General features: G+C 30.4%; 1 protein-coding gene across 2 annotated transcripts; it reads left to right on the top strand.

Moving 5' to 3' along the window:
• Positions 1 to 4,738: 4,738 nt before the first annotated feature.
• Positions 4,739 to 17,172, top strand: LOC134688485 (uncharacterized). 2 transcript variants are annotated; one of them, XM_063549246.1, is made up of 2 exons: positions 4,739 to 4,929; positions 15,521 to 17,172. In XM_063549246.1, the coding sequence occupies exon 2, from the start codon at positions 15,577 to 15,579 to the stop codon at positions 16,501 to 16,503; it is 927 nt and encodes a 308-aa protein (XP_063405316.1). In that variant the 5' UTR covers positions 4,739 to 4,929; positions 15,521 to 15,576; the 3' UTR covers positions 16,504 to 17,172. The 2 variants fall into 2 exon arrangements, with proteins under 2 accessions (XP_063405316.1, XP_063405317.1); XM_063549247.1 differs by lacking the exon at positions 4,739 to 4,929 and adding an exon at positions 14,604 to 15,004.
• The last annotated feature ends 221 nt before the right edge of the window (positions 17,173 to 17,393 follow it).

Genomic DNA, 17,393 nt, shown 5'->3' with positions numbered 1-17,393 from the left:
AAATATTTCGGAATAGAATTCTGGGGAGAGTGTTGGGCATCCGCGACATTTAATTCGAGCGTTTTTTCATTGATTCCAGGACAGAAGTGTGAAACTACATGTCCTCAAGGAGTAGCTGATGTTAACATGATGTTCGTTTATCAAATAGTGTGATATCAATGAAAACTAATTTTCGTTCTTATTATGGTCCAATAGATCATTTTTTTCTGAAAATTTATTTTAAGGTTTCAATGAACAATGATGAAGTTATGCAGATATTCATAGTATACTGACCGACTTTAGAAACGCAACACTAGATTATTTTTGTGTTATTTTTTTTTATAAATGTATCACCGTCAAAAGTGATGACAACCTGTTACAAACGCAAAAAAGATTGCCAGAAAGGTCAACAAATTATGTCCGACATGTTTTTGGGTCTGTTTTACACCTTCTGATTTTGTGTTTGTTCAACCATTTAATTGGTTTTGGCAATTTCGAGGTTGGAACTTAGGGCTTTTAAGGTTTTCCTTCAGTCGATTCTTTGAAACTCCAGTTGATGGGAAACATTTATGACATGAATCTGTACTCAATGGCACTCGACAATGTGATTAGCAGTTGACGTTGCGGCCGTAAACATGTCTGGCAAATGACGTTGCGTAATAAAATTCTGTTGATCTTTTATTCATTGATGGCAAGCAACAAATCTTGTCTACTTGTATCGTTGTAGATAATAGTTAGCAATTATGCTAAAATTGGGAGTTGTAATTGTCAGAGTCAAAAATATAAATACACATTGGCTAGTTTGACTATTAAAACTATATTATACAATATGAATTTCTCGTTTCTCGTTTTTTTATATAGATTAGATCGTTGGTTTTCCCGTTTGAATGGTTTTACGCTAGTAATTTTGGGGCCCTTTATAGCTTGTTGTTCGGTGTGAGCCAAGGCTCCGTGTTGAAGGCCATACCATGACCTATGATAATTTACTTTTATAAATTGTTATTTGGATGGATAGTTGTCTCATTGGCACTCATACCATGAAGCGAGATGGTGTACCAAATACTCTTGCTTTATACGTTTTCAAGGCAAAATATTAAACTCAAACACGCCCTGACATTAAAAAAGGTGCATTCGGTTTTCTCTTTTCGATGCAATTGTTACCTATTTCTTGAAATTATCCTAGAAGGAAGCAATAAAAATAAAGTAAACGTATTCTTAATATGAATATATCAAAGAATTTTCTTCAGAAAAAAGTATATGCAAATAAGTTGTATAATGAAAGCTATCCATTGAGTTATACAAAATATATGCATTCTTTTTTTTTTAATTTGAGGTTTCTTTGAGGACTTTAATAGACGCCAATGTTGTCAACGAGATATCTTAAGTGTTCTGCTTAATTTGGAATAAATAAATTGAAAACTTATGCAAATGTTGTTTTTCAGATAAAAATACTTCGTGATTTGGCAGAAAAATGTCTTTTTATTCGTTTCTACTAATTTTTTATTTTATTTTTTACTATTATAAACATTACTGTAAGCATTTAAAGCTTTCTCTAACAAAGAGCTTCGATTTTTTTGTTCTATTTCATCTGGGTTTCCGCCTGCTATTCATTAACCATGTTTTATTCCTAGCACCAAACATTCTTAAATAGATCTCTGAAATGATATTCAACTATTCATTTGTTCTTATATCTGATTTTATCATTAACACTCAATCAAAAACGTATCTGCAACCACTGCATTTTCCCACCTTTCCTGTTTATGCCCATAATATGTGACTTTAATTAAACATATCGACAAAACACATATGAAACTGTTTGCTGGATATAAAAAATATCGTTTTTATCTATTTTACACATGAAAAATTAGAAAATTCCTGTTCCGTTTCAATGATTGTCAGTAACTGTCCATTAAAGACCAACTAAGATTACTAAACAAGGAAGCCGACATTTTGAATTTCAGAATGTATTGACATGTTATATCTACAATAATAAACAAAAAACTCACCTGTTAATCCTAAAAATCTTCTTTTTATCAAATGTTATTACATTCTGAAGCGGCACAGAAGTCAGAAAACGCTCGGTGTTTATGTTTGGCGCCGGAAGCTTACCTATGACGTCACCTAATGTAGGGACCAAAGAAGATAACATTTTTTCGCGGAATTTTCGTTAACGAAGATTTGAAACTGAAATAATGATTGAAATTTAATTATGAACTTGTTTTGCATTAAAATAGAGGTAACTGTATTGTTTTTGAAGCTTTGCGGACATCCATCGGTAGTTTTACTGTCGTAAATACCCGTTTACCTGTCTCCGCTCCGCGTCGCAAGGTAAACTAAATTTTCGACAGTAAAACAGAAATGTGTAGAGGTTCTAACATTTTGTTTTGTTTACTTTATTCTCGATTACTTCAGATATATCTCTTTTTTTATCTTTATTATAATCAGACATCATATTTACACATTATACAGTTATTTTACAGATTGACCTACAATGATATCACAGTTTTAGCAAATTCCCTACAATATCACACACAGATATATTCATACATTTATATTATACTGCATTGTCACTTTATTTTCTTTAATTAATCTTTGAAATAAAAATAGAATATACACATTATCTCTTTCCAAACAAAAAAAAATATTTTCATTAACATTTTACACAACAGTTAAACCGTTAATTTACAATAAGTCAAAACAGAAATGCTTTCATAAAAACAAAAATTGCATGTAGGCGGATGGATTCCAATTCCTTCACACATTCAACTTTATTTTAACATTGTTAGTTTATTAACTCAAAGACATGTTTTCTAAAATTAAAAATTAAACTATTATTTCAAGTCATGGAATAATCAAAATTAAAAAAAGAACTTTTCATACATACATAATAAATCATTGTTTATGTTTATAAAGTCCATTAGCAATTGCAAAATCAGCAATCCGAATAAGTTTATCACCAGTTTCCTCAGGACGAAATTCATAGTTCCTCACATCTGGAAAATCTTGTTCGACGTTTTGCCTATATGTGTCATAATCAACATCCTTTGATCGAACTTGTACTACTTTGTTACGACCCCGACCATACAAGTTTTTCTGTAACTTTTAATTTCGCAATAAATTTATCAGGCAATAGTCTACTTGTCTTAATCACCGATTTCCCAATAATGTCGTCAATTGGGACTTTTATTGGACAACCATCACACTCATAGTCACTTAACTCACTATCTTCATCTCTATCCTCATCAATATCATCTTCCGATTCATCAGATTTTCTTGATTGTCATGATGAATTGTCATTGTTGTGTCTTTTTTTCTCTTTACTTATAGTTTCAATTATCAGGTTTTCACTGGTTTCTGATAATTGAGCACATCCTGTACTTTAAGTCTATAATCATGAAGTAAAATTTGTATAAAAATTGAGAATGGAAATGGGGAATGTGTCAAAGAGACAACAACCCGAACAAAATAAAAAAACACAACAGCAGAAGGTCACCAACAGGTCTTCAATGTAGCGAGAAATTCCCGCACCCGGAGGCGTCCTTCAGCTTCAGTATGTATGTACATCTGTTAATTATTTTGTTCCTTGTCAAATTAATCTATTTTCACAAGAAAGATTCAGATATAAATCTTAAAGCCAAATAGTTAGCACTTTCACGCTATGTTTATAATCTTAATGATGGATCGATGTGCATGCACGCGTTCCCTTTATAGGCCATAGGGTTCTCATGACAAACGTAAGAAATAAACCGACAAGTCAAATAGTTAACACTTTCATTGCAGAAATTCAAGCAAATTGGAAATCAGCAGAAACGAAATTGATATATTAAATGCGTTTAATCCAGTCAGATAGTTTAAAAAAAAATTTGACACTACTTGAGCACTGCAATATAAAGACGACACAAATACATCAATGTTAATTGTGGGGACGGTATTTGTAAACTATACACATATTGTGTTACTTTTATTTGTTTAGACTGTTGGAAAAACAAAAGCTTATCAGCAATTGGATTCTAATTCCTGCCTAGGGAAACTAATGTCCGAAGTCAACAGTAGCATATCCAAAACATCATAGTGTGGAACGTAAACAAAAAGAATGGAAGCAATGTTGTCATCAGCTATCCGCTGTTTGTAAATTTTCTTTGGGTCTGATACACCAAAATATGTACCTGTAGATTAAACTTTGCATTCCCGTTCCTAGATTTTGTCAAATAACATGATTTATAATTTGTTGTTACGAAACAACTATATGAATCCTCATGCAATCAATTTGTATTTATATCTTAATTTACATTTTTAAAGTATGTAATTCCCTCATGCTCTGATTCTTTATTGGTGTCGTTTATGTTATTTGAGTAATGACGTTAATAGACAGTTCGAACTTTACGAACTGAACAGGAAATATATAATGAATAATTAAAAATTGAACGATGACAATGTTTGTTTTATTGAATGTTTAAATTTTGGTGTCTCTTGTAACAATGTCTCAAATTTGAGAAGGAAATTGAAAGTTCAGTCGTAATTTAAATTATAATTAATCCTAATTTATTTGAGTAAGCCACCCGACGATATTTATAATATATTTGTTTAGATGAATAGAACTTCAAATTAGTCGTTTTACCTTTCGAGTTATATATATGGATACAAGTTAGATTTTAATTCCAATTCATATTAAAGCAATGTAAATAAAATGATCTTTTCATATTTAATTTCAATTTATTCATTTTTGTACACAAAAGACAACCAACTGAATGTCTTCTCGATATAGCACCACCGTACATAGTATTCATTTTAAATGAACATTTTATAATATATTACCGAGTGATGAAAAGTGATTTCTTTGTAATATTTAAAAGTAGCATACAAAAGGAGATGAAAAGGGCATGTTTGTAAACGCCTATATTACAGTTCATATCTATCAGTCGGGACATTGAAACAGGTACAGACAACACAGTGAGTTATATTATATGTTTTTGTATTTATGAATTTTATTAACTTCTTCTTGGTCTTGTGTACATGATGGATTATTATAGATATATTTTATTACCATTAAAAAGTTGCCGTTATTTATCTTTATTTTCAAATTATTTTCAAATTATTTATTTGGACAAATATAGACATTTCTTTACATTAGTACACTTTAGTTTTAACAACATTCAATCCATAATTCTTGCAAGTGTAGTGGGTGTTAGTACTGCAAAAGTACTTACACAATGTACAATATATTAAAAATGTGCATTTGCAAAAGGTCATATAACGCTATTAATTTCCCCTGTATTCGAACATTATATAATCCCATACCTTTAGCATAACATTAGTAAACTATGATCAGGAGACTGCTTCTATTAGTTGTTAGGTACTTTTGATAACTACAAAAACAATCAAGAATATTTTTTTAAGGTATTATAAAACAGTTCGTCATAGTCTAACTACGGACCAAATCATGTATTATCAAAATAAAAAAAGGTTTCTGTACTTCTGTAAATTATAAAAGAAACGAAGAATGATTATCACAATAAAAGATAATGGCATGAGTATTGGTAGTATATTAAGTGACGTTAGACGTGTCATGGTACTTGTCTATCCCAAATTCATGTATTTGGTTTTGATGATATATTTGTTATTCTCGTGGGATTTTGTCTGATGCTTGGTCCGTTACTGTGTGTGTTACATTTCAGTGTTGTGTCGTTGTTCTCCTCTGGTATTTAATGCGTTTCCCTCAGTTTTAGTTCGTTACCCCGATTTTGTTTTTTGTCCATGGATTTATGAGTTTTGATCATTGGTATACTACTGTTGCCTTTATTAGAATTTCTGCAACAGTTTGCTTACTTTACCTTTGGGCAACAATTGTGAAAATTGAAATTTTCCTTTCATTATGCGAAGTAAGAGATCAAGGGCTCTTTGTCAAAGGTGGGTGGTAACATAATTAATAATGACTTTTTATGACAATTTTAATGGTCTAAATTTAACATCATATATATCTATATCAAATATATTCCTTACAAAAAGTCGTCAGTCACAGATAAACACGTTGATTGCTCAACAGTTCTGTTTTCTGATTTTGGCTAACTGCAATTATTTTTTCTTAACGTGATTTATAAAAACAAATGTCATGCATTTTATATAAAAGTATGCTAACATGACATATAAAAATGGTGTTGTCAGTCCCAATATACTCAAATATGCGTGCCATTTAACCGGCGGTAAAAACAAACGATTCTAAGAACGGGTCATTCGTGTAGCTATTTGGCATATGCGAGGGTTTTTATATAAGATACGGATAGTACCACGCTATATACACGGTAAAGACCCATTACTAAAATTTACGAGGGATCCATAAGTAGGCTGTTGTATTGTAAAATGTCCATTTCCAACATCCCGATCCATGCACTGTGCAAAACCTACCAATGAGATAAGTTGTAGTCCTACTGATGACTAAGATGTATGCAACTTGAGTTAAACATCAATTAAATAAATACATTTCAATTCATAATGGGTTTATCAGGCGCAATAAATAAAAAAACAAACGTTTTTAATATTTCGTAATTATTTGCCCATCACACCACACGTTTTTATAACAAGCGACGAATTCATGCTTCAAATTCAATACTAATTTCTTTAAAGTGATATTTACCGAGGTTATCCAGTAAACCAACATGGGGTAAACTAGATTTTCATAATTATGTCCTCTTTTCCATACATAAATCAACGTCAGATGCTTCACAAAATTAATTACCTGTCAGTGAGGGGGTATCAAAAATATATAGAATGGGCTTGTTATAACAAATATAAAGTCAACCTGGTCCAGTATAGTACAAGGAATAGATAAAATTTGCAACCATATTTAGACAGTTCTTAAACCGAAATTCACGTAACGAAAAGTGTTTGAATTTTTTTTAATTCTTATTTCCTGTGCAATTATAACTTATAAAATATATTTCTCTGCATTTGTCAGTTTACCGATGTATTATTTTTTTTAAAAGATCTAAATGCAGTTTGATAATTGTTAGACTTAAGAAGAAAAAAAAATGAGTTGTGAAATAGTTGCATTGCAAAGTGACAACATGAGTAACAAGATCTCCTTTCGTTGACAATAATGTATCATACTATGTGCTCACTTATGTGATAAGAAAACGTACTAATTTCTATCTCAGTTTTTACATAGCTATAAAGAATAAGAAATTTTTTGTAATTACTTGCTGCTTAAAATCTTTATTTACTCAGCACTTCAAAGCCTGGTTTGTGTGTCTATAATGAATAAATTGTGATTTATCTATTCCCTTGGTAATTTGTTTTTTTGTAGTTTGACGTTTGGTGTTGGACCATTCAATTAAACACTCAACAAAGTCAAATTAGAAAAGAGCAAACATGCTGTATAATCAATTATTTGATTACATAATACTAAAATACGTTAAATATAAGGTACGCAAAGGAAATTGTTCATTTTCTAATATCAAAATTACTAGTATTTGAAGAAGTTTGATTCTATAATCATACCGGACACATCGTTTTAAAGATCTGAGGTCCAGAATTACGAACATCATTATTATCGTTACAAAATACAAAATTATAAACCTTCATTTTAGCAATGTCATGTTCTTGTAACAAAAGATTGTCTATCTTAAATACTACATCCCTTCATAATTATTTTATAACCTTGACAGTTAAATAGAATCTGAACATGTCCTACTTTAATACAATTAAAGACATTGTTCATCGATAACAAAATCTGATATTTTAAAAAGTAAGTGTAAGATTTCTGTCCATACTTATAAGGAATGTGTTGTGATAAAAATATTATTTGTAATTGCAAAAATGATAATACTTTTTAAAGCCTTTTCAAATTGTGTAAGCTTGTCGATAAATACATACATGTATTTTCATTCTCAAATTTTTATTTTATATATATGATAATGTTATATGGACATTTCAGTTCATCAATATGACGTTCTATGTCTTCCAGAAAGCGTTGTAATTTTCCACACAGGGTATTGGAATTACCGTCTACATTCTGACCATATGTGGTTTTCTTATTTATTGTCTATATCTCACACACAAACGTAAGTCCCTTAAACAAGAATTTTACAAGCGGGTTCTTGAAGTGATCTAGTGATCAATGATGGATGAGGAATCCAATGTATATCAAACTTGCTACACATTCAAACCGGGCTACAAAAACAGACACACACCTTATGACAAAACTTGCTATCACCGTCATTGACAACCTAATGGGAGGCACTTTTGTATACTATCCTTTTCCTTGGCGTGTTTAATGAAATATTTTCAGATAACTAGCAGGTAGCTCACCGCTGTCAACTTGATACATTTGAATTCCAGGTCAAATTGTATTTGTTGTACTATTTTTTGAAAAACACTGATAGTTTCAACATAATAATAAATAACCATACATTTACATTGTACCAGCAAAAAAGTCTTAATGTTGGGATCACGCTAACATGTTTAACCCCGCCACATTATTTATATATGTGCCTGTCCCAAGTCAGGTGCCTGTAATTCAGTGGTCGTCGTTTGTTTATGTGTTACATATTTGTTTTTCGTTCATTTTTTAACAAAATAAGGCCGTTAGTTTTCTAGTTTGAATTGTTTTACATTGTCTTATCGGGGCCTTATATAGCTGACTATATGCGGTGTGGACTTTGCTCATTGTTGAAGGCCGTACGGTGACCTATAATTATTAATGTTTGTGTCATTTTGGTCTGTTGTGGATAGTTGTCTCAGTGACAATCATACCACATCTTTTTTTTTTATATTAACTTCCGCAATCTGCACTTTTTTTTCAAAATCATACCATAATATGCAAGCATAGGTATATGATTTAAACAATCAGAAAATGTATTAAGTAATATATATCAAAGGTCAAACCTCTTCAATCTTTTAAAGTTTTAAGCTTGCAATTAGCATCCTTTTGCGTTCTTTGAATTTAACGATTCACCTGTATATATAATGTGCTTCAACAGTACAAAATTTACACAGACGTATTGCATTTTTGTAAGGATTAAAATTATGAAACATTGATACAAAGATATAAAGGGAAGATAAATATCTTGCATATATACGTTTTCTGTACATTAGTAAAGATTTGTCGATAAACCTGAATATACAAAGGCGACTATTTTGATTATGTTATATAAACTCATTAATAATTCTAGGCTTAAAAATAGGTAACAAGACGCACGTTTCGTTTACATAACGCATGCCAATGGTACTCGAAACAGAACAGTAAGTACACAGCGGAAAAGTAAATATTATAAATGTGTCAATACTGTTAAATGTAATGACACAATAACACATTCAAATGGATTTGATGTTCAATAGGTGGGAATGTTCCTATTAACATATTCTGATATGAAGCAGTATTCCAATTTATACTTGACAAAACTTTCGCTTTGACACATTCACCATTTCCTTTCTCAATTTTATTTCCCTGAAAAGAAACCGTCCAATTCCTGTTAAAACAAAAAATATCCGACACTTTGATAAATTTGATAGGGTAAGTCGATAAAGCATGCCAAAATCAAACGTTAGACTAAACCAACCAACGAAACAAATGGAAAACAAATGTCATAAATAAGGGCAACAGTAGTATACCAGTGTTTAAAAATCAAGTATCGATTCAGTACAAAACAAATTCGGGTTAGAAACTAAATCCAAGGGAAACACATTAACTATAAGAAGAAAACAAAAGAAGAACAGGAACACTGAAGTGCAACGAAAACAAACGTCAACATAAATAGAAAATAACTACTAGATGGTAACTATCATTCTTGGTACAGGCCATTTTAAGAACAAAATGATGGGTTGAACCTGGTATTATGGCTAGACAAACCTCCCGCTTCATTATAATATTAAAGATTATATTGCTAAAATGACATCCTACGTGGCAGAAACACAGTAAAAAGACACGCAAGAACATTCATCACGGATAAACGCACAAACAAATGATATAATAGTCTTCTGTGCGATATCTAAATCTCAGACAATTAGGAAATCACACACACTCGGCACATCAATAATGCATTTGACGACTACAAAGAAATTTATTTTGAGATAATTAAAATTTCATTTTAAACTTTGTGTTGGTATAAACAAGCTAACAACAGAGAGTAATTTTAAACATTAATCGAATAATTATACTCTCAGTTGGTGAGCACTGACATTAAAATTTTATCTTCAGAGAAGGTGAGGCACACAGTTAATAGTGAATTATATATTGGTTTTATATTTTGTTATCACTACACCATTCGATACAGTTTAAAATTAAAGGCATTTTTTTTTCTAAATATGCTCATTATAAGTACAACAGTATCAAATACACAACTGGGATGAAGTTATGGAATATACAAAATTTAAATAAAAAATTAAAAACTTAATTTATTGCACGAAGGAATATCTCTTTCATTTTAATAAAATCTCAGCAAAAAACTTTCATGTAAAAGATGTAAGATAATTTCCTATTATCAAAAACTCGAAGTCTATAGCATAGTCTCAAGAAATAAACACATCATAGATATCAGGATTGGAATAATTTTGTATTTGCGATAGATCACATTTGGGCCACTTCTTAACTTTTTAGTTACATCGTAAAATAGGGGAAGTCAGTATCTTATAGATGTACTGAAATTTCTTTTTCTTTGACTATATGTTTTGTACAGTATTCAACTTACATCTGGCATTGCAAAGGTTTAATAAAATTTAATAAAGAGACATTTGTAAAACCAATAACACTCTCAAAGAACATCAGAAACTGATTTCTATTGTTTATTGTTTCCATATGCTATGAACATTGTACTATCATTGTTTAATTGAATATACATATAGTCACAGTAATTGTTTAATTGTTTTGTAAAAATATAGATTCATTCTTTAATCCTTAGTTGCGTTTTGTACTTTGTACAAAGACTGAACTGTAACTCTTAGGAAAATAACATCAATTAAAGAACTATTGATTTCATTTTTTTTTTTACTTATGAGCATAGTGAATTTCTTGTTCTTTGTATATGAGTATACGATGGAATTTGAAACGTTTTCTTCTTGAAATTAAAGGAGGTGTGACATATATGTAAATGAGAAAGCGACGAAATTTACAACAAATAACCAAACCACATTTATAAAGGACACCATTTAATCTGATCATAAAACAGTTGCATTCTAAGTCTGTTTATATGAGAACATGTTAGAATACCTAATTATATGTCATTTTAATGTAACTACTGAAATGAATTGCCAATCAAAAAGTCATCGCGAACAGTTCGGATAGTTTTTTTGTCAGTTTTTAATATCATTTGATGCTTCGTATTCTGTATAGCTCTTTTTTCAAATGGGATTTCTGTGTCGTATTCGTTGCTTATGAGAAAACATAAACATACAGGCTAAAACATTTCTTAAGCACATAGTATCATGCAATATTTTACAGAAGCACATATGTTTTAAAGACCTCAAAGATATTTTCTGTACAATAGATACTTTTTTTATCAATTTTCCGTGATATGAATGCACAGGTGAAGTGCAAAACAAGTGGAAACCTATGTCGTTTTTACATTGACAATATAAAAATAAAAGTCTTAAATCTGAAACAATTGAGCAAGGTTTTTTAAACCTCGGCATATATTCAAACATAATGGTGCATACATTGAATATATAACATTAAATGAACAAAAAGACAAAACATAAAATCCGGAAAAACAAGGCGAAATGAACTTTTCAACCAAATTCAAAGTCTTCTAAAATTATAGTAAAGTCGTTGCATTGGTTAGTTGTTAAGTTGGAAGTTAACATTTGTATTTTGGAAATTACTATGCAAAACAAATCTTATACACAGCACACAATCCCTACTTGATATCAAGCATACAGGATGAAGGTACCATAGGTTTAACGACACATGATGTATCATCACTGTTAAAGTAATTCTATTAAATAATGCTAATTCAGTTTTCTTAATTTGTTGGTTTGGAAAAAGATAATGACACCAGTTTATCGTTGAAAACTTAATGCTGACTTGAAGTTGCCATTTTTTTTTTTTTTTTTTTTTGAGGGGGGTCGTTTGTTTGCCAATTATTTGCTGTCTCATTGTCATATACTATACGTATATATGTTAAACGTTATTTGATTACAAAAGTAAACATATTAACAGATATCATAGTTATACTCGTATTCGTGTGTACAGCAGATGACAATTAAATAAAGTATCTTGTATATTAGTTCATCACACAAAATCGCTAGACACAAAAGAAAGAAGAAAACAAAAGGAACTCCACTTTTATTATTTTCATAACTCTCAAGGTCAAAGAAAGAAGTTCAAAAAAAATATCGTCAATCCTTGAATAATATGAGAATGACTGAATAAAATAACATTCTTGTTGACTTCATACCCCCCAAAAAACCCAATAATTCTTAAAAGTGAAACGATTACAATGCAATGATAGTACAAATGAAAACCATTTTCTGATAGCCTCTGAGGGCGTGCATCATTTGGTTTTAGTTCTATGGACAACGGTCCTTAAAATAACTGTTATAGGCCTTTGCAATTACATTAGTAGGTTACAAATTATAAAACGTATTCTCTGTTGAAGCATTAACGATTTGTTAGTGCATTAAACTCCTACTTATTTTTTTTACCTATAATGTTTGTTTGTTTTGTTCACACATTGTTGTCAATATAATAGAATTGTATGCGACTGTAATACAAGTTAGATGTTTATTTAGGTTAAAAAACAGGCTGAATCCACCAGTTTCTACAAAATGCTTTTACCAAGTCAGGAATATCACAGTCGTTATTTATTCGTTTGGTGTTTTTGAGTTTTTGATATTGACATTTGATTACGGACTGTCTGCTTTTTAATTATTCTCGGAGTTGGGTATATTTATCATTTCTCTTTTTACGAACACATGTCACTCCCTTTCCCTATTTTACAAGCTAATTAAAATTTAGAAGCCTCCTGTGTCCGAAATTCGATTGCAAATAACCATATCTAGAGTTGTTTGTGTCGTCTGGATACTGTTTTGTAAGTAAGTGTCTGAAATATTTGTGTATTTATCAACTATATTATTGGCTCTGGTGTATATGTTTCAAACAATAGTTTCTGTTTAGGACAGAAACAATTATTAGCTAAACTGTGCATAAAACTAATGGTATACATAATGGTTTGGTAATGTAATTAATATTTTCGGGAACATAGGTATTATATAAAATTATGCCTATAAGTTTAAGGTAGTGTACCCGACCTGTTAAATTTTCTAAGAGAGAAATATGTATTTTAAAAAATGAGCGACGTAATGACTGAACAATGTTATAAAAATAACCTTTATTTATTAGTCTATAACATTAGAAAGATTTAAAGGACAAAATTCCTTTTTTTGTGTTCATCTAAGGACATTAACATCTATCTGATTTAATTTTCATTTGAACTTCAAAGTAATATAAATATTAAAACAAATAGAAAGTTTAAATTTCAAAAGCTGTTTTGTGTAAAAATTTATACCTGTATAATAAAGCCAATGAAACTAAAGATAACTATCAGTCTATTAACACATAGGAAGAGTAAAGGGCTTTTGGTTATTGACTCGTAAATGACTGGTCACAAGTATATAAATTATCATAAAAATAGGTACTACATTATTTTAAATGTAAACTTGAATATATTCATGTTGTTTTCAAAGGCTGATCTGAAAACAGTAAGACTTAAAAGGTAAGCGTAAGACATATGTAACGTTTACATTCAAAATGATTATCAAAAGTTATCATACACGTTTCTAATCATACGCGTTCCATTTAAAATATTGCAAGAGTATTGGAATTTAATTCAAGGTGGCACTAAATAAAAAAAAAGAACAAGAAAACAATTTTGAATCGTAGTCTAAATCAAAGTTTGAATTAAACAAATTAACAATATACACAACACTAAAGTATTACGTGTATTTTTCATTTTATCCAGTATAAGAATATAATAGCTTACAATACTAGGGCCTTGGGTTTTAGAAAAAAAATATAAATTTTTTTTTTTTTTCAAATTAAAAATGAGATAAAAATATCTTATTTAGCTCATTCAGCTGAAGCTGAATTTAACAAAAGTGAAACAAGACGTACATTTTTATGTTAAATGAAAAATTAATTGTTGAAGATGCTAGATACAGATTTTTGTTGCCTGTGAAAAAGCAATGAAAACACCATGCCTTACTAAGTGTCATGTATGTTCAAGTATCCATATTTTTATTTTAGAGATCCAAACGGTATACGAAGTTAAACTAAAGAAAATAATTTCATATTTATATTTGATATTTCAACGTACCGTGGCAAATATTTCATGAATATCTAGGACGTGAACAAATCAAACCAGAAGAAGTGGGATGGTTAACATAAAACTATTTCATATATCTTTTTTTTATTAAAACTTGCATACCTTTTGTAGATACAGTTTTGAACCTCCCGTTTTTCAATCTAAATCCAATTTTTCCCATAATTTAACCAGAAAATCGATTCTTGCAATAACTTCTGGAAATTAATTAAGAATTTATGCCTTTCAAGTATTCACTTATCACGGAATGGCATAAGCTATTGTTTATATATTGCCAAGGTAATATTACCTAATTAAAATCAATATATAATTTGCTGCGGACTGAGTGATATTACAATGTCAGATAAGTGTTTTCATATAATTCAGTCAGGTGTATTTACACATCTAATACCATGCATTAAGTAAATGTGGTGATTGCTAGGAGATGTATACACTCAGCATGTCGGAGAGAGCATCCTTTAAACATTTCAATAGAAACAGTGTATTAAACGACTTGTTGCTTGACAGATTTACGACATTCATATCGTCAGAAGAGATAGTTTCCTTGTGCATAACTTATTGTTAAAGAACATTTGAACAAACTCTCTATGAAAGAAGATCGGTTAAAGTTTGTCATCTTCTATTTAATGGTCTACACATAAACTTTAACTGTTAATAGAATATTAATAAATATATCAAGTTATTGGAAGATTATTCATGGTTGTCAACTTTCTCAGGTTAGTTTTTAATTTCATGTTGTGGTTTCTTTGTATCTATACCGTATAATTTTCTAAATTGATAGTCATAAAAATATAATAACGCACAGATTCATTTTTCAACTGTATTTTATAATGTTAACCTGGACAGATAATATTATTTTGAATAATAAAAAAGGAATTAAAAAGAAGAAAAATATCACAATTTACATATTGTGATATTTGTATTTGCCGCTTTGCATTAACGCTGGCAGCATTAAAAGACAATCTATCAACCCTGTGGAAAACAATCTGATTTTGCTGACGGATTTCGATGACATGTTTCACAGCAAGGTAGCAAGAATGCCTCTTTTAAACTGAAATGGCGTTCTAAATGCGGATGTAATATATGCTGATGGACAATATGTAGTCATCAATTAAAAAACCCAGTATTCATCGAATTTCAATCTTTTACTGATATTTATTAAGACAAAATACACCATCAATACTTAAAATATCTTGTCTGTTTTGACAAAAAACTTCTTTATTTACTTTCAGAACCATTCAACAAAACGAATTGAAATGTGAACAATTTTCTATAACTAGAATTTAAGATGCCTTCGACAAGTAAGCACCATACTGATATTGATTCACGAGGGAACATCAAAATTGATCATAGTACAACATATCAAGAAAACTCATTCTTATCAGACAGTTTGGAAAGTAAAATAGCAAGTTTACATAAAGCAAAATTCAGAGCAAGTATAGATACTGACGATGCGTTAAAAGAGGCACGAAAGGAAGCTGAAGAAATTTCGCGTTTAAGTTCTGCTATTAAACGTGGTGAGATTAAAGATAGTGTTTCTCTGTATGATAGACGATCTCATACTCCTAAATCACGTGATGGAACACCACATACAACGGAAGTACTTACTTATGGAATGCAAAGTTCTAGTTTCGGGAGCAGACCACAGACTCATGTTGAGATACGTCGTGACTCTGAGAAGCCCCCTGTTAGTACGCTGACTATGTTTGCTATTTCTATGCAGAAGTTAACTTCCTCGAAATCATCATCGAAAAATGACACTAAAGTTATACATAAAAACATTCAAGGCTACCGAAGTTTTATGACTCTTCGCTGTCTTTCATCGCCAGCTTATCTGAGAAAAGAGCGAAGTAAACGACAGCGGCGCCCAGCTTTAGTCAGATTTCAAGATCTTAAAGATGGCGAAGTGATGGAGGCTCAAGATATACCAGTCATGAAACCTGAAGTTGCGTATGCAATGCAACTGCGCAAGCGCCAAATTCGTTCACGGAGAGAACTAACAGAACTTAGTAAAATAGAAACAGAAGAAAAATATGGAAAACCGGATAAAACAGATGAGTTTAAACAGAAAAGATATGCTTGGGCAAAAGGGAATAATGAACTTAATACTAGAATACGTTCATTCCTAGTTGATGTGGAAACTTTTAATAAACGACAGAGGAAACCAGATTATCTAATGACTGACATTATTCGATCAAAAACATGTATGGTCTAGATAAAAATATAAAATTTCAAGTGGGATATAACGAAAAAATGGACGGAAACAAAAGTGTCATTTTCTAAAGGATATGCAATTGACAACAAAGACTCATAATTATACAGCAACATTGGTTGTAACGTTTATTTTGATTGGATAACGTCACCAATTTGCATTGCATCAATTCGATATTGATACTATGAAAGCGTACGAGCAAGCGCAGACGACATATGGCAGATTTTAAATGTATGATTTGTTGTCGTTTTCTGTCAGTTTCATTGAAATCGAGATAACGATATTGTATTCTAAGCGCCGACGGCATCAATTGGTGATTTGATGGTCACAAATACATGTTTACGACCATCAAATCACCAATTGATGCCATCAGAGCTTAACATTCAATGCAGTTATCTTCTAAATGTACATCAAACCACAACTTCTTATCTTTATATATAATGCTAATTTTGTTTTGTAAGATTGTTGTTTAAATTCAATTACAAAAACGCAAATAAAACCTACATTGTATAACATATAAAGTAATAATTGACTAAATTGAACCATTTATATACAATTTTAAGTTTATAACATTCCAATGTATATGCTAAAGCTTCCAAATTATTGCGTATTATTGCATTGTAAAATTCATTTAAAAGTGACGACTTGAAAGAAAATAATTTTCCGGACAAAACATGTAAATGATATATTTTTGTTTGTTATTATTTTTGTAAAACAGCTTTATATAAAAGAGTTCACCTTTCAAAGAAACATATCAGAAGGTCTGGATACATTTATATCTCTCAACATGTATATATTATTCCAATTCAGCAATTGACTTCGAGCCGCTCAATATTTGCTTTTATTTATAAATACCTCAAGCTAAACTGCGAAGCATTCTATACCAACGAAGT

The sequence above is a fragment of the Mytilus trossulus genome, chromosome 10, assembly GCF_036588685.1.
Source record: "Mytilus trossulus isolate FHL-02 chromosome 10, PNRI_Mtr1.1.1.hap1, whole genome shotgun sequence".
Lineage (NCBI taxonomy): Eukaryota > Metazoa > Mollusca > Bivalvia > Mytilida > Mytilidae > Mytilus > Mytilus trossulus.
The sequence above is the reverse complement of the archived record's forward strand: the minus strand, read 5'-3'. Positions and strand labels throughout refer to the sequence as shown.

Coding starts and splice junctions, on each gene's coding strand:
- LOC134688485 (XM_063549246.1), top strand. CDS start 15,577: ATGCCTTCGACAAGTAAGCACCATACTGATATTGATTCACGAGGGAAC.